Source organism: Lagopus leucura, unplaced genomic scaffold (assembly GCF_019238085.1).
Source record: "Lagopus leucura isolate 7727_CA_CO unplaced genomic scaffold, USGS_WTPT01 63726-0_obj-0_obj, whole genome shotgun sequence".
Taxonomy (NCBI): Eukaryota; Metazoa; Chordata; class Aves; order Galliformes; family Phasianidae; genus Lagopus; species Lagopus leucura.
The window spans coordinates 1-15,375 of record NW_024967495.1 but is presented as its reverse complement, the minus strand read 5'-3'; the positions used below and the strand labels follow the sequence as shown (position 1 = coordinate 15,375).

At 62.6% G+C, this 15,375-nt stretch overlaps 4 protein-coding genes across 5 annotated transcripts; 3 read left to right on the top strand and 1 right to left on the bottom strand.

The window, feature by feature from the left end:
- Positions 1–45: 45 nt before the first annotated feature.
- On the bottom strand, positions 46–3,495 carry LOC122193144 (protein lifeguard 3-like). Of its 2 annotated transcripts, none has more exons than XM_042893865.1 (4): positions 3,441–3,495; positions 436–674; positions 218–312; positions 46–130 (listed from the first exon to the last, which is right to left on the bottom strand). In XM_042893865.1, exons 2-4 carry the CDS (start codon positions 644–646, stop codon positions 62–64), a joined length of 375 nt encoding a protein of 124 aa, XP_042749799.1. In that variant the 5' UTR covers positions 647–674; positions 3,441–3,495; the 3' UTR covers positions 46–61. The 2 variants fall into 2 exon arrangements, with proteins under 2 accessions (XP_042749799.1, XP_042749798.1); XM_042893864.1 differs by lacking the exon at positions 3,441–3,495 and adding an exon at positions 1,926–2,599.
- Positions 3,496–3,934: 439 nt separating this feature from the next.
- On the top strand, positions 3,935–6,732 carry LOC122193141 (probable hydrolase PNKD). Its single transcript, XM_042893861.1, has 9 exons — positions 3,935–4,095; positions 4,797–4,912; positions 5,010–5,122; positions 5,287–5,345; positions 5,550–5,642; positions 5,793–5,956; positions 6,078–6,164; positions 6,242–6,357; positions 6,438–6,732. The coding sequence occupies exons 1-9, from the start codon at positions 3,935–3,937 to the stop codon at positions 6,609–6,611; spliced, it is 1,083 nt and encodes a 360-aa protein (XP_042749795.1). The 3' UTR covers positions 6,612–6,732.
- Positions 6,733–7,357: 625 nt separating this feature from the next.
- Positions 7,358–9,570, top strand: LOC122193142 (ciliogenesis-associated TTC17-interacting protein-like). Its single transcript, XM_042893862.1, has 9 exons — positions 7,358–7,364; positions 7,660–7,707; positions 7,793–7,993; positions 8,101–8,156; positions 8,377–8,463; positions 8,555–8,725; positions 8,800–8,924; positions 9,005–9,167; positions 9,331–9,570. The coding sequence occupies exons 2-9, from the start codon at positions 7,674–7,676 to the stop codon at positions 9,568–9,570; spliced, it is 1,077 nt and encodes a 358-aa protein (XP_042749796.1). The 5' UTR covers positions 7,358–7,364; positions 7,660–7,673.
- An 812-nt stretch (positions 9,571–10,382) lies between these two features.
- Positions 10,383–14,918, top strand: LOC122193143 (natural resistance-associated macrophage protein 1). Its single transcript, XM_042893863.1, has 15 exons — positions 10,383–10,431; positions 10,730–10,854; positions 11,478–11,600; positions 11,685–11,804; positions 12,131–12,237; positions 12,347–12,417; positions 12,522–12,589; positions 12,663–12,818; positions 12,937–13,095; positions 13,251–13,340; positions 13,487–13,606; positions 13,983–14,132; positions 14,198–14,271; positions 14,468–14,621; positions 14,710–14,918. Exons 1-15 carry the CDS (start codon positions 10,392–10,394, stop codon positions 14,818–14,820), a joined length of 1,668 nt encoding a protein of 555 aa, XP_042749797.1. The 5' UTR covers positions 10,383–10,391; the 3' UTR covers positions 14,821–14,918.
- The last annotated feature ends 457 nt before the right edge of the window (positions 14,919–15,375 follow it).

Genomic DNA, 15,375 nt, shown 5'->3' with positions numbered 1-15,375 from the left:
GCCCAGCACCAAAATGCTCCCCCCTGACCCTGGGGTGAGCCCCCCCCCATCACCGCCTCACTCACACAAAGGTGAACATCGCGATGATCCCCACTGTCACCAGCAGCTGCACGGAGATGATGGCATAGACCTGTGGGAGGTGGCAGCAGGCAGTCAGCACTCAGCCTGCTGCCACCAACCCGTGCCCCCAACCCCCCAGGGGATGCCCCAGACTCACCTTGCGGATAAAGGTGTGCCGTACTTTTCTGTCATCCCAGTCAGCCGACTGGATGGGGGAGCTGCCTCCCATACCGTCACCTCCATAGTTATCACCTGCCAGGGAAGGTCACCGCAGCTCATCCCATGTGACAGCACACCAGAGGACACCCTCCCCAGAACAGAGTGAGAGCCCCCAGCGCCCATGCTCCCACCCCAAAACAAAGCTCCCCAGCTTACCAAAGCGCATGGGCATGGTGGGCATAGCCATCCCTGGCTGTGGGTACCCTCCTGGTGTCCCATACCCCCCTGGTGCTGCATAGCCCGCAGGTGCAGGGTACCCCCCTGGCTGTGGGTACCCTCCAGCATAGTGGGAGGGCTGGGGGTAGGCACTGGGGGGGTAGAGGGGGTTCTTGTCGTCGTACGGGGGGGGTGCGCTGGGCTGCGCCATGCCAGCTGCGAGCTGTCCTGCTGGGCACCTGGAGGGGAGAATAGAGGATGTCACCTGGCCCGTATCATTTCCCCTGATGATGAGGAACACATGGGACTCAGGGGACAGTCATCATGATGTGCCCTCCATCGAGTGCAGGAGAAACACAACTCTTTAATAGTGAACTCTCTTTAATGAGGGCCGGGAAGCACGGTGACCAGGTCACTTAAAGCCCAGGGCCACCTACATTCCCATGTTCTGAGTCCCTGGTGTGATGTCAGGCAGTGGCTGCGGGCAGGGCACGGCCACGCGGTGACTCAAGGTACGCTGGGGACCTGACCTTTGCAGCTGGCCCTGCCATTACTGGGGTCAGCAACCCGGGTGTCCCTCCAGTCACCATGCAATGGGCAGAAATTCTGTTTTGCTCCCCACAAACACTGCTGAGGCTCAGAGATGGGCACAGGGCTGTGGATCAGCACATGCCACTGCAGTGCTGGGACCAGGGACGGTGCCAACCCCCATCAGGTACGACTGCAGAGGTGGGGAGACTGGGACCCTGCACTGAGCTCCCCTTGCAGATCCCCCAGCAGCCGCCAAGTAGCTGTGCTGGGAGCAGGGCCAGCACTGGGCTGACTCCCCCAGAGCAGGAGGCAGAGAAGGAGGAGAAAGGCAGGAACACCAAGGCCAGGAAAACAATGGCGCTGCCAGGAGCTGTTGCCAGGCCCCTGCCCCACACCCGTGGCGCTGGCAGGGAACCCCCCCGCCCTCATCCCCTGCCCCCCCACAGCACCAGCAGTGACGTGAGCAGGACTTAGCCCCAAGGGAACTGGGTGGGACTGGGAGCTTCCTGCAGCATTGTGCCAGTGCTGTGCCGGGTGGGATGGGATGGGGGGGCACACAGGGGGAATGCTCAATGTCCGTTCGTCCATCCATCCCAGCGGGGGTGGTTGCCTGCCCCACAGCCATGCCGTCATGTTTCCCATCATGGTGACGGTAGTGCCGAAAATAACCCATCCACGTGGTCTCCAAAGTTTCGCTTTCAACACTCCTCAGTTTCTCCTAAACCACTCAGTGCCTGCTGGCACCCCTTACTCACCCACCCCGCATCCAGCAGCCCCCCCTACTTCAGTGTGGCCATGAGATCGAGCCCAAGTGAATGCCTCCAACCGGAGCAATGCCCAGGCACAGCCTCAGCAGAGACAAGAAACCAGCCCAACGGGTCCCAGCCGCACCCAGCAGCACTCAACCCCACCAGCCCCCCCCCCCCCCCCCAGAACCCTGCCCCATGGGATGTACGCACCTCACGGGGTCACTTCCCCGTGGCACTTATGGCAGAATCCATCTCTGGGCACAGAACCCCAACGCATGATCTATTTCCTCTTTCAGAACAGGGCATCGAAACCTATGGTCACCAGCCAGGCCACCCCAGCTAGCTCAGTGACCCTGTGGCCACCACCCGGTCCCCACAGCTCTGCCTGGTACCGTGACTCAGCACTGATAAGTGGCAGGCAGCCAGGGGGGGACCTCAACACAATGGAGATGGGGTGCTCCACACAGCACCTAGCTGGGCAGGATACCAGCACTCCCCACTTTTTCTGGGGCTTTCCCAGAGTGGATCAGCCGTGGAAGGGCTCTGCCTTCCTAGAACTTGGAAAATTACAGCAGTTTGGCACAGCCTGGTACAGCACAGTACAGCATGGCACAGCTCGGTACAGCACAGCACGGATGCCCCTATGCCTCCAGGCTTGCTGCCTAGCTCAGCTCACCCATGGCACGAGTTTGCAGGGTCTCAGCCCCGCAGCCCTATCCGTCCCATCCCAGGGGTGCCAAGTATGTATGCCAGCTGTCACCTCCTGTCCCCAATCTGCTGCGACCCAGGTGTCCCTATGCAGAGAGCTGGCTTCATGCCCTACAGTGCCTACCCCATACCACCCCATATCCTTGTCCAGCATCAGGCTTTTCGTGAGACACCCCTTCCAATAGCAGGGTATCACAGCACAGTCCCCCACGGAACCCCCTCCCACTGCTGTCCCTGTGCCAAGCAGACTGGGACTTTGCCCCCGTTCAGCTGAAGCCACAGGTTGCCTCGCAACGCACTGGCAGGCCCTTCCCACCCAGAGATGGGGACACCATGGCTGGGGTGGGACACAGGCACAGAACCCCTGAACAGAGCACTGGGGACAAGGATGGGGGAACACAGGGATGCTCCCCCCAGCCCAACCCCCCACCCCATCCAAGCAGATTCCCAGCCATTCCGGGAAGCTCAGAGGAAGGCGGTGGATGAGGGCCAAGGGCCACACGTCGCAGCAATCAATCCCACGGAACCACGGCGTGTCACCGCGGCTCGGGGACAGCACCTCCAGTCCCTAGACGGGTCCTCTCCAGTCCGTGGGACACCCACCCACCTCCTAGGACACCGGGAAAGGCAGAGGGGGCATAGAGGTAGTGCTGGGGGGTTCCAAGGGCGAGAGGGGGGCAGGCGGGGTGACGTCGGGGATTTGGAAGGCAAAGAGGGAGGGGAGGAAATAAGCAGAGAAGGGGGGAAGGGGAGGGGGGTCTGGGAAAGATCCGGGGGGATGGTAAGGTGGGTTAACGGAGTGGGCTTGGGCTGGGGGGCATCGGCGGGGTGGGCAGACAGATAGGGGACCGGAAGTGGTTTGGGAGAGCTGGGAGACCCCGCCCGAGCTGGGGGACTCCCGAGGGGACCCGGGGGACTCCGTCTCTGCCCCTCCCGCTCCCCACGACCCCACTCATGCCACTAGTAGTGGCATGGGTCAGCGCAGGGACAGAGCTGGGGGTGTCGGGCCTCCCCTACCTGCTGCGCGCTGCTCCGCGGGGCTGGAACTCGGCCGGGGCGGGACGGGACAGGCCGGGACGGGGCGGCGGGGGCGGGTCCGGAGGGACGGACGGCAGCTGCCCCGCCTCGGGGCCGCCCCTCGGCGCCGCGCCCTCGTGCGGCGGCTCCTCCACACAGCAGTCGGTGCGAGTCCAGAGCGGTAGGGTGACGGTGCCGGACCGAGCGTCCCGCAGCCCCCACGGGGCAGTGGCTGCAGCGTGGGGACGCCCCACCGTGCCGCAGTCGGGCCGGGCTCCGCGGGGCAGCGCGGTCCCCCCACGGGGGACCCCCACCGCGGCGCTGACGTCATTCGCAGGGGTCCCCCTTCCCCGCGACTGACGTCTAACAGGGGGAAACCCTCCGGCAGGGGGCGCGTGGGGTGGCGGGAACGGTGAGGGGGCGAGGCCCGAAGTCACGCCGCTCCCCTATTGGCTGTCGAGGGGGGCGGGGCCCCGCGGGGGCGGGCGAGGGGCATGGCGGGGCCGCGCTGTCGGGCGGCGGTGGCGGCTGGGGCCGCTGCGTGCGGGCTGGTGATCGCCGCCTGGCTGGGCCGCTGTCCGGCTGTGCGCCGCATCGCCCGCCGCGCCTCCGCCGCGCTCATGGCACTCGCCGGGCCGCTGCTTTTCCGCCTGGGGTGAGTGCCGGCGGGCCGTGGGGGTGGCCTCGCACAGAAGGGTCGGCTCTCCCGGCCGTCCGAGTGGGGATCCGCGGGGCTCCCCCAACGGAAGGCTGCGGGCGGGAGCGCCGGAATCGCCGCCGTCGGGGGGAGCGCAAAGGTTGAAGGTGCGGGGCCGCCCCCGCTGCTCCCCTTTGTTCTGCCCTCGCTCCACCGAGCAGTGCCGGCCCGCGGGTGTCGGTCTCCACCCACCACCGTTTTTCCAGGCGCATCCCCCACCGTGCCCTTACGAGGATGAGCAGGTGCACGGTGTAGCGCCCTGGGTGATGCCCTGCGGATGAGAATGGGGTAAAGATGTAGGTTCGAGCATCTCACGTCCTTCATGGCATCTGTCCCCAGCCCTGAAATCCTCCTGTATAAATAGAAAGGGTTCAAGCCTGTTGGTCTTACGTGGCATGTGAACGGGAGTGCTTCTCGCTTCCCTTTTCTGCAGCCCCTTCTGTTTTGCCCTCCTCGTTACCCAACAGTGCTGTGTGTTCCGCCTGATTCCAGAACCCAGTGTCCATTGCAGCTCTCAGCGTGGGATCGACCTCAGATCGGGGCTGTGCTCACAGCTGGGGATAGATGGTGGGACCAGGACTTTTGCAGAGGGCATACGGGGCTGTGAGGAAGAGATGTGTTTTAAATCCCCCCATGGGGGCTCCCTGTGCCCCCCACAGGTACAGCCTGTATGCCCGCACACGCCTCGGCTTCCTCTTCTACAAGCGGCAGGTGAAGAAGGCCCGCGAGCGCTTCCCCCATGGCCATTCGGTGTCCCAACCACGGGGCTTCCATGGTGAGTTCTGAGCTTCATCCCCATTTTGGGCAGGGGGCTTCAGCCTTGCTGCCATTGTACCCTGATGTCTGTCTGTCTGTCCGTGTGTCCTTTTCAGGGGTGAAAATCGTGCCCATCCCCGTGCTCTCCAATAACTACAGCTACCTGGTCATCGACACAGACTCTGGCCGTGCAGCCGTGGTCGACCCCTCTGACCCACTGGCTGTGCAGGTGGGATTTCCCCCCCCCCCACTCACAGTGCTGTACTGTGGTGTCCTGGGAGTGGGGAGCATATCTGCCCCTAATCTGTAACCTACAGTGCACAGGGCGGGGTGTCAGGGAGCAGGGAGCAGTGTTCCCCCCATACACGTGCTCCCAAATTTCTGTCCTGCCAGGCTGCCATTGAAGAGGAGGGGGTGGTGCTGGAGGCTATACTCTGTACACACAAACACTGGTAAGGGAGTACTGGGGGGTTTGAGAGTGATTAGAGGTGCTGGGGACGCTTGTTGGGGTGGGGATCCCAGAGCAAAGCCTGCTTCTGTGGGAGTGGGGCAGCTGGGGTTGGCAGGCTATGAGCCCCTCAGCTCCAAGTGTTGCTGAGATGGTGTGCCCCCATACCTAACCTGTACTGGGGATGCACTGACCTGCTCACCTGCAGGGACCACAGCGGAGGGAATGCGGCGCTGCTCCAGCAGCACAGCTCCTGCAAGGTGTATGGCAGTGCTGTCGATGCCATCCCTGAGCTCACCCAGTAAGTGCCGCAGTCATCCTTCCATCTATTTGGGTCTCCCTCCCCCCGTGCCAGCACCCTGGCATGCTATGAACCCTGTGGGGGCTGTTTTGGGAGTGCTGGGTATTTTGGGTATCTGTGACCGTGCTCCCCCCCTCCCTGCTGGCACAGCCCCATTGGGGACAGGGAGAAGCTGAGCGTGGGCTGCCTGACTTTTGAGGCACTGGCCACACCAGGCCACACCGTGGGGCACATGGCCTTTGTGCTGGATGCAGGGCCCTTCGGGGGCCCCCCCTGCCTGTTCTCCGGGGACCTGCTCTTCCTGGCTGGCTGCGGTGAGTGCAGCGATCCCATGTTGTCTAAATGTTGGGCATTGAAGTCCTGAAGGGCTGCAGGAGGGGACCCCCCAATTGAACCTCCCTCCCCTGGTGATGGTGGCTGTGTGTTTGGCCGCAGGAAGACTGTTTGAGGGCTCCCCCGAAACCATGCTGGCCTCCCTGGATGCAGCCATGGGCTTGGGAGAGGACACGCTGCTGTGGCCGGGTGAGCATCTGCTACCCTAAAACCCCCAGATTGCCCCTTTCCATCGCTCTGGGGTGATGCTGAGGTGCTGCCCCCAGGCCACGAGTATGCACTGGAGTGCCTGAGCTTTGCCCGCCTGCTGGAGCTGGACAACCCCGCGCTGGAGCAGAAGCTGCTCTGGGCCACTCAGCAGCGGCAGGAGAAGAGGAGCACGGTGAGGACCTCCCTCTCCCACGGCCCTGTTTGTGTCTGTGGGGAGGACGATGTGGCTGAGCGCTGTCCTCCACCCCGCAGTGCCCCTCGACGTTGGGCGAGGAGCGGACCTACAACCCCTTCCTGCGCACGCACCGCCGGGAGCTGCACGAGGCGCTGGGGCTGCAGCGGGGCAGCGGGGAGCACCATGATGCCTTCCGAGCCCGCGTCCTGCGGGAGGTGCGCAGGAGGAAGGATCTCTACAAGGCCACCTAGTGACCCTCCCCACCTCGTGACCCCCCTCTGGACGTGGGGGGATCTTCTGGACTATGTGATTTTCTGCTGTGAATTCCCCTCCTCCTTAATCCTGCTGGGAGATACAGGGAAAGCATGGACCCCCCCCCATACACACACCCCATGTGTGCAACTCATAGGTGGTCCCTTTCCCTAACCCCTTTTTCCACACGATCCCTTCTCTGGGGGTCTGCGGCCGCCCTGCCCCATTTCTGGGGCTGTAGAAACAGCACTAAGGACTCTCCTTATTTCCCTCCCTTTTGTTTTATGGGAGACCCCAGTTTACCCCCAGTGCTCAGGGAATTCCCTTTCCCCCTCATTACTGTGTCTCCCTTTGGGGGTGGAGGGGCAGGGAGGAAGCCTGGGTGCCCACCATTGCCCTGGGGCTCCCCCCGTGTCCTTATCCACTCCCATACACTGGGATGGGGGGCACAGTGCTGGGGGTGTGCAGTTAGTACTTCTGTACTGAGGACTGGAAACCCCTGTACACCCCCCCAAATAAAAGTCTAAATCGAATCTTTTCCCACTCAACCACTTTTTTCTGTGTCTGGGGGAGTACCCCTTTGCCCCCACCTCCCAAAAAAGCTATTCATTGCTGTGAGGTTGTGGCCACTTTAAGAGGTGGGGTTGGGCCGTTCCTATGCCAACGGCTGCCAGCGTTGTAAGGGGAGGGGGGGAAGCTCGGGTCGACGGGTACAGGTCTGAGGCTTGGGGGAGGAGGAGGGCAACCCGAGGGTTGGTGGGAAGGGGGAGTTTCGGGGGAGAAGACCCCGGACTTATATGGGGCAGGGGGTGAGGATTTGGGGAGGGGGCTGCTGCAATTTGAGAGGTGTCTGCGGGAACCGCAGCACTTGAGGGGGGGGGGGAAGGAAAGGGGTGAAGGCTGTGTTCTTCCATGGTGTTCCGGGGAGGGGCACTGGGGGTGCTGCTCCGCAGCATTGCCTGCTGCTCCTCTCCAGGGTGGAGAGTGGGGGGGGGGGGGGGGGAAGGCTCTCAGGAGGACCCCCTCAGCACTGCTGTCTCCCATCAGAAGACTCCATCCCCATGCAGGCAGCTGCTAAGTTCCTGAACCGCATCGGTGGGTGCCAGCCCCTCTCCCTGGGATGCAGTGACCTCAAGGGGAGCAGCACCCTGGGGGCCGCTCAGTGACCATCCCTGCACAGGGCCAGAGGAGCTGGAGCGCTGCCTGTTCACTGAGACACTGGCACTGGTGGCAGCGGGGGGACAGCCGCAGGGACATCTCTGGGTAACGGCCCGACATGCACCCTATGAGCAGGAGGGCCAGCGGGTGAGGAGCTGCCTCCTGCTCCAGGCCGGCTCCCAGGGGCTGCTGGATGGCGTGCCATATTCCTGCAGGCTCACGGGTGAGCTGGGAGCGCTGGAGTGGGATGTCACCATCCCACTGGGTGGGATGGTATCTTGGGGGCAGTGGTGTCCCTGTCCCGGGGTGCACAGAGCTCTGCTCCCACAGGGTATGTGTCTATGCAGCTGGAGACGCTGGAGCAGGAGCAGCACGAGCGCTTGGAGGTAAGCAGGCAGCCGTGGTGGTGGCATGTCCCCTTAGTCCCTCTGTTCTGAAGCGGTGCCCCTGCCTATGCACCTGAGCCATCCCTCCAGGCTAGTCCCCTGCCCTGGGTGGCAGTGGGGATGGGGATTTTCCCACAGTGAACCTGTTTATGGCACCCTGGTGTCCCTCTTCCCCTGCACCAACTGAGAGGGATGTTGGGTGGCTCTGTTCCCCCTACAGTTTGGAGCACACCCCATGGAGAGGAAGATCCACATGGTACAGCACCCACATGGAATGACCGTCACTGTCACCACCCGGGACGGAGAGGTGATATTCCCCACCTCCTCCCACCCTTCCCTCCTACCTGGAGAGCAGTTGGTATGGATTCTCCAGGGTGTCCCTTGGGCTGTCCCTGCAGGCAGACCCACAGCACCAGGTGTTCTCCTACAGCTGGGCCTCACTGGAGGGGCTGCTGGGGGAGGCTGCCAGTCTGCTGCTGCTGCGGGTGCTGGCGTGCCGCCATGCCGTGCCCCCCAGCATCACCTTCCCGGCCATCGACAAGGAGGGCCACCTCTGCACCACCACCTATGTGAGACCCTGGGGGGCACGGGTGGCTGACACGAGGATGACAGGTGGGCACAGAGTGATTTTGTGTCCCTACAGCGCTCCCTGGGCATGCGGCAGCAGCCGGTGGGCTCAGCGCAGGCGGAAGTGTTGGTGGTGGAGAGAGCCCTGCATGCTGCCCAGGGCATTCCGATGGTGTGGCACTACAGCCTCCTCCCCAGCGGGTACGGTGCCAGCCTGGGGTGGGGCAGATTTGGGTGTTGGCATCAGGATGGAGGAGCTCAGCGTTGATGCCCTTCTGCAGGCATTTGGCTCGGCGAGTGCAGGTGGGGTGCCCGGTGGTTGCTGTGCTGCAGGATGCACCTGCTCTCAGCGGCATGGGTGCAGAGTCCCAGCCTCTCTTCCCAAAGCAGCTGCTGGACTGGGAGGAGGACGCCCAGCTGTGCTCCTGGTTCTTGGACAGGAAGGTGAGGGGGGGGCTTGGGGATGAGAGACATGAGATTATGCTGCTCTTCAGCAGGATTCCCCCTGGGAAGAGGCATAGCACCTCCAAACCCTCTGCAAAGGCAGGGAAGGACCCAGGCTCCCCACCAGCTTGGCACGGGGACGACCCTGTCCTCAACCCTACAGGAGGAGCTGCGAGCGTCCCACAGCACCTACATTCAGCAGCATCCTGAGCTCTTTGCACTGCTGGCTGACTTCCTGCAGGCCCTGCTGCTCCGCCAGCCCCCCGACCCCATCCTCTTTGCTGCAGAATTCTTTGCTCCCTTTGCCCGCCACCAGCCCCCTGGGCCCAGCTTTGCCTCCTCCATATCCCCCAGCCCTTTCTGCAGCATCTCCTGTCCCAGTCCCCTGGCTCAGGGGGATTAAAGGTATCAGCAGTGCTCCTGCAGTTCTCTCGTGTGATTTGGGGAAACTGAGGCATGGGGAGGGCTGTGAGGCTGAGCTGTCTATGAGCCCCTCATGACTGTTTAGGGCTTATTTCCCACCTTCCTCCCCCCCCCCCCCCCCCCCCCCCCCCAAAAAAAAAAAAAGCCTTCCCTTGTGATATGGAGTGCCTAGGGCTTACCATGTGGCAGAGCCCTGTGCCCTGCCACCACTCCATGTGTCCCCTAGGGGTGTCACTCCAAGGTCCCGCCACAGCCCTGGGGACTTTGTGAGGTGCAGCCTGATTCACACCAACACTGAGCTCCCCAGACTTCTGGGTGAGAGTGTCTTCCACCCCAGCACCCAGCACTCTCTGGACCACCTTTTCCAAGCCCGGGGTGCATTTTGCCCTGCTCACGTGCCTGTGAAATGCATGCTGCTTCCTTCTCACTCCCACTCCTTTGGCCTTTCTCCCACTTCAACGGGGAACGGGGTCAGCAACTCCTCCATTGTGGAAAACTGCCCGTGTTCCCCGCTCTAAGCAGCAGGACCCTGACATGTGCTGTGGGGGTGACACATGGGCACAATGCCCACCCCTGGATACGTGTTTCCAGATGAAAGGGAGGTTGCTTTGCCCCATGCTCAGGTGGGGAACTGAGACCCAGCCCCCTGGGAGGCCTTTTCCCAGCCTAGGTTTGTGGCAAGCAGGGAAGGAGCACTTCCTCCTTCTCCTCCTCCTCCTCCGCTTTCCCTGGAGGGGGGGCTGGGAGCTATAAGAGCTGTGCACTGGGTGCAGCACACAGAGGTAGGGGTTCCCCAGCACCATGTCTGGATCCAGCCCTGCTACAGCATCACTGGAGCCAGGTGAGTCCCATCTTGGCTGGGTACATCATACCCTCTGCACCCACTCCTTGTGGCACTGGGGCTGGTGACGGGTGGCCTGGGGAGAGGGCTTTGACAGGCACTTGTGCTGGAGGTGGCATCTGGCTGCTTCGGGCCACCACTGCTGGCCCCAGTGGCTGCAGGCCCCCAGGAGCTGTGGGGCCATTCCCTGGGCCGATGTCTCTGGGATGAAGCTGGGACCTGGCGTTGCCCATATATGCAGTGAGCTGCTACATGCCCTCCTGCTTTTCCTCCCCTTGTCCTCTTCCTTCTCTCCCAGGCATCACTGGGTCCCTGAACCGAGGCCAAACGGACACCAGCAACATCCCTGTCCCCCCACATCACCCTGTTCCCCGTGCTCAGACCTACCTGGATGAGCTCATCAGCATCCCCAGAGGCAGCGCGGTAGGTGCAGCTGAGGATACTGAGTACTACAAGGGTCACATCTAGGATATGCCCTGGGAACCTTGACGTCCACAGCTCCAGCTCCAGCAGAGTAATTGCAGCCCCATTCCCACACTTGAAGCTTTCCCAATGGGAAAACCAAGGCACAAGGCAGTGATGCCTCGCTCTGAGGGCCACCCCATCTCCTGTCCCAGGGGGTGGCCAAGTCCCATGGCCCTCCCCAGCAGCCTGGGGCCCCTCCAGCCCCAGCTGTTGCCTGAGAGAGGAAGGGAGAAGGGGAAGGAATGGAGTTGTGAAAGCAGCTCACTGGAGTGTGATTGCACAAGATGCTGTTAACGGCACAAGGAGGGTGGCAGCTCCATCTGCGCCGCAAAAAATTTCAATCCAATCCCATGCCCAAACATCACTGGGGTCTCGCTGTCCACCCCAGTGGTGAAGGGCAAGGGAAGGGGGTTGGAGGAGAGAGAAATGCCTTCCATGCACAACATGTGCCCACGTGGCAGTGCAGGGCTCCACAGAAATAGGCGACCAGTAGCCCAACTGAGAGCCACCAGTTCTGAATGGGAACAACCAGACCCCACAGGACTTGCCCCATCCCACTGTGACCTGCCACCCCATTGCAGCCCGGCTTCAGCTTCAGGAAGCTGTGGGCTTTCACTGGCCCTGGCTTCCTGATGAGCATCGCCTACCTGGACCCAGGCAATGTGGAGTCAGACCTGCAGTGCGGGGCTGTGGCCGGCTTTAAGGTGAGCCCCAGGCTGTTGGTGACCCCACTGGGTGCGGGGTGCTGCCCACCACCAACCCGTGCTGCCCTTCTCCTGCCCCCTCAGCTGCTGTGGGTGCTGCTGTGGGCCACAGTGCTGGGACTGCTGTGCCAGAGGTTGGCCATCCGCCTGGGCGTGGTGACGGGGAAGGACCTGGCAGAGATCTGCTACCTCTATTACCCCACGGTGAGCACCCAGGGGGATCACAGCGTGGGTGAGGAGCCCTTTTTCTCCCATCGCTCCCCCAGCCCCAGTGACCCCCTCTGGCCCCACGCACCCCACTGCCTGGCATGGATACAGCTATACTCACTCCAATCCCACATGAGGACGCCTGAGTCCCAGCGTCAGAAGCGGCTGCAAGTTGCGTCCTGCCCGTCTGATCTGCACTCTCCCTCTCACTGCACTCTGCAGCCCCCTCATGCACCCTCTACCCATCACCCCTATCCCAAGCATCCCAGGGCCGGGTCTCCGCAGGGCTCAAGCATGTCGCCATGCATCCCCATCCCCTCCAGGTGCCCCGTGTGCTGCTGTGGCTCATGATGGAAATCGCCATCATCGGCTCAGACATGCAGGAGGTGATTGGGACGGCCATTGCCTTCAGCCTGCTCTCAGCCGGACGGTAACTACCTGCAGGGTGCTGCCAGGTCCCATCTGCACCCCAGTGAGGGACGCAGCCCACCCCAATGCTCCACCAACCTGGCTGACATCCCTGCTCTCCTGTCCCATAGCATCCCGCTCTGGGGTGGTGTTCTCATTACCATCACAGACACCCTCTTCTTCCTCTTCCTTGACAAGTATGGTGAGTGCAGGGGCACTGGGATGGGGGCCACTCATCCAGACCCTGAGAAGTCACTGCAGAGGTGCAGGCACCAGTGTGTCATTCCTCATCTCTTCCTTCTGCAGGGCTCCGCAAGCTGGAGGCTTTCTTTGGCCTCCTCATCACCATCATGGCTCTGACCTTTGGCTACGAGGTAAAGGCCCCCCAGCCTGTAATGATTCAAATGAGCTGCTGGGGCAGGGGCAGCTCACAGAGCCCCTTCCCAGTACGTGGTGGTGAGGCCAGCGCAGACAGAGGTGCTGAAGGGAATTTTCCTGCCCTACTGCCTGGGCTGTGGGCGAGAGGAGCTGCTGCAGGCTGTGGGCATCGTTGGTGCCATCATCATGCCCCATAACATCTTTCTACACTCCTCCTTGGTGAAGGTGAGAAGGGACCAGGGGACAAGTTCCCCATTGCAGAGACGTGGTAGAATGGGGTGAATGGCTTCCCCATGGGGGGCTGTAATGGATCCCCATGGAGCACATTACCTGCCGTGCCCAGACCCGGGTGATTGACCGCTCCAAGAAGGAGGAGGTAAAGGAGGCCAACATGTACTTCCTGACTGAGTCCTGCCTAGCTCTCTTCGTCTCCTTCCTCATCAACCTCTTCGTCATGGCTGTCTTTGGAGAGGCTTTCTACCACCAGCGCAATGAGGATGTGGTGAGTCCCTCCAGGGAGGTGGCAGCTGCACCAGGGGTGGAGAGGGGCAGGTGAGCTCCTTGGCCATGGATGGATGGATGGATGGGTGGAGGGCTGGATTGGGTGGAGAGTTGAATTCATAGCCATGCCACGCTCATGCTCACCATGTTTTGCAGCATAACAAGTGTGTCAACAGCAGTGTCAGTCACTATGCCAGCATCTTCCCCATCAACAATGAGACGGTCTCTGTGGATATCTATCAGGGAGTGAGTGGCACTGGGCTGCATTCCATGGCCAGCTAGCCTTGGTGGCTGTTTTGGGGGCACCATGCTGCCTCCGGTCTCCCAAATCCAACCCCTCACTATGCCAAGGGGGAATACTTTGGGATCCCCATCAGAGTGTTGCCACGCAGGGTGTCATCCTGGGCTGCTATTTTGGGGCTGCAGCGCTCTACATCTGGGCCGTGGGGATCCTGGCAGCAGGGCAGAGCTCCACCATGACAGGCACCTACGCAGGACAGTTTGTCATGGAGGTGAGAGGGGAACACAGGGAGAGGTAACTCAAGGGTGGGCTCTGGGCAGGGGTCCAACGGGCAGCCCGACCCCAACAGGGGCATTTGTCAGGGAGATTTCTTCTGGCCAGACTTGGACTCCCTGAGAGCCGGGATGGGGTCAGCGCCCACCCATTGCTGCCACTCGGCAATCACCTCCCCGTGAGCCCCTCATGTGAGGTCCTCCTTCCCTAACGAGCTGTTCGCTTAACGAGCAGGGGCTGACATCTAGCGGGGCCCTGCAGCCCTGCAGGAACTGAGCGCTACGGAGTTGAGGAGGGGGGGGGGGAGAACACGTCTGTACAGAATTTTGGGAGCACGCCAAGGGCTGATGGCACATCTTTCCCCTCACCCCCAGGGCTTCCTGCAGATGCGCTGGTCCCGCTTCACCAGGGTACTGTTCACTCGCTCCCTGGCTATCCTGCCCACCCTCTTCGTGGCTGCCTTTAGGGACATAAGCCAGCTGACGGGCATGAATGACCTGCTTAACGTGCTGCAGAGCATCCTGGTGAGGGGTGGGCACAGCCGGGCCCCCGTCCCCACTGTGCCCCCCTCACCCTGACCCAATTCCAGCTGCCCTTCGCCGTGCTGCCCGTCCTCACCTTCACCAGCCTGCGCCCGCTCATGCATGACTTCGCCAATGGTCTGTGAGTGGTGGGGGGCCTTGGGGGGGGGGGGGGGGGGAGGGGGAACACCTCCTTGTCCTCAGCAACCCCGGTGGCTCCAGAGTGGGGTGAAGTGTGGCTATGGGCCGCACAACGCCTCTATTAGGGCTCTTGCCGCCCTGCTTACAGGGATGGGTAGCACAGAGCTCTGGTGCCCATACCCACCTGCTACTTGCAGCCTGGGGAAGGTGCTGATGTCCTTCATTACGGGGCTGGTCTGTGCCATCAATGTGTACTTCGTGGTGGATTTCCTGCCCACGCTGCGGGGCCTGGGCTACCTCATTCCCCTGGGGCTGCTGCTGGTGGCTTACGTGGCCTTTGTCGCCTACCTGGTAAGGGCAAAGGGTGGCTGGGGGTGCGTGGAGGTATTGACTCTTCTACAGCCGCGGTGCCTCCAACGAGTGCCCTCTTTGCCTTCAGCTCTGGACGTGCAGCATCGCGCACGGAGCGCGGTTCCTGCCCAGGGGACGCCACAACCGGTTCAGCTTCGATCTCACCATGGACGGGCCGGGGGCGGCAGGGCCGCAGTGACGGGCTCCGTCCCGCACAACAGCGCCCTGCTGCCACACCGAGCCCCGGGGGGCGATGCTTTCTAGGGAAACGCCCCCAGCACGGCAGGGGTTAACAGACCTCGGAGGGTTCTGCAAAAGCCTCTCCTTGGGTGGTGCTGGGGGGCAGGGGGACGAGCGGGATGGGCCCTCCCTTGCTCATTAGCGCCGGGAAGCGGAGGCTCCTCTAATTACCGCCGGGACCGCTAATTACCGCCGCGCACCGCAGGGACAGCCCGGGGGGAGCCCGCTCCGCCCGTTTCGCTGCCTGCAGACCCAGCCCTGGTGCGTGTCCCGTCCCCCTCCCCCCCCCCCGGTCCCAAACGTGGCGACGCCCGTTGGCTGTCCCCGCACGGGCCCGGGGCTGTTCTCCAAAGGGGCTCCGGCGCGGGATGGAGGGGTCGGGGCCGATAAATTGACGTTTGTAACGCACTCTCCGCCTCTCTGTGCTGGGGCGGGGGGGTCCTGCAGCGCTGCGTCCCCCGCCGCGGCCCGCACTTGCGAGACGCTCCCTGGCTGTTTCAAGGCCCCCCCCCCC

Excerpts from the sequence above, each read along its gene's own strand:
- LOC122193144 (XM_042893865.1), bottom strand. The coding sequence starts at position 646 with ATGGCGCAGCCCAGCGCACCCCCCCCGTACGACGACAAGAACCCCCTC. Across the intron at positions 313-435 it reads CACCATGCCCATGCGCTTTG|GTGATAACTATGGAGGTGAC; the intron begins GTAAGCTGGGGA and ends CTTCCCTGGCAG. Across the intron at positions 131-217 it reads GGCACACCTTTATCCGCAAG|GTCTATGCCATCATCTCCGT; the intron begins GTGAGTCTGGGG and ends CACCTCCCACAG.
- LOC122193141 (XM_042893861.1), top strand. The coding sequence starts at position 3,935 with ATGGCGGGGCCGCGCTGTCGGGCGGCGGTGGCGGCTGGGGCCGCTGCG. Across the intron at positions 5,346-5,549 it reads CTCTGTACACACAAACACTG|GGACCACAGCGGAGGGAATG; the intron begins GTAAGGGAGTAC and ends GCTCACCTGCAG. Across the intron at positions 6,165-6,241 it reads GGACACGCTGCTGTGGCCGG|GCCACGAGTATGCACTGGAG; the intron begins GTGAGCATCTGC and ends TGCTGCCCCCAG.
- LOC122193142 (XM_042893862.1), top strand. The coding sequence starts at position 7,674 with ATGCAGGCAGCTGCTAAGTTCCTGAACCGCATCG. Across the intron at positions 7,708-7,792 it reads TAAGTTCCTGAACCGCATCG|GGCCAGAGGAGCTGGAGCGC; the intron begins GTGGGTGCCAGC and ends ATCCCTGCACAG. Across the intron at positions 8,157-8,376 it reads AGCAGCACGAGCGCTTGGAG|TTTGGAGCACACCCCATGGA; the intron begins GTAAGCAGGCAG and ends TTCCCCCTACAG.
- LOC122193143 (XM_042893863.1), top strand. The coding sequence starts at position 10,392 with ATGTCTGGATCCAGCCCTGCTACAGCATCACTGGAGCCAG. Across the intron at positions 12,238-12,346 it reads AGCCTGCTCTCAGCCGGACG|CATCCCGCTCTGGGGTGGTG; the intron begins GTAACTACCTGC and ends CCTGTCCCATAG. Across the intron at positions 14,133-14,197 it reads ACGTGCTGCAGAGCATCCTG|CTGCCCTTCGCCGTGCTGCC; the intron begins GTGAGGGGTGGG and ends ACCCAATTCCAG.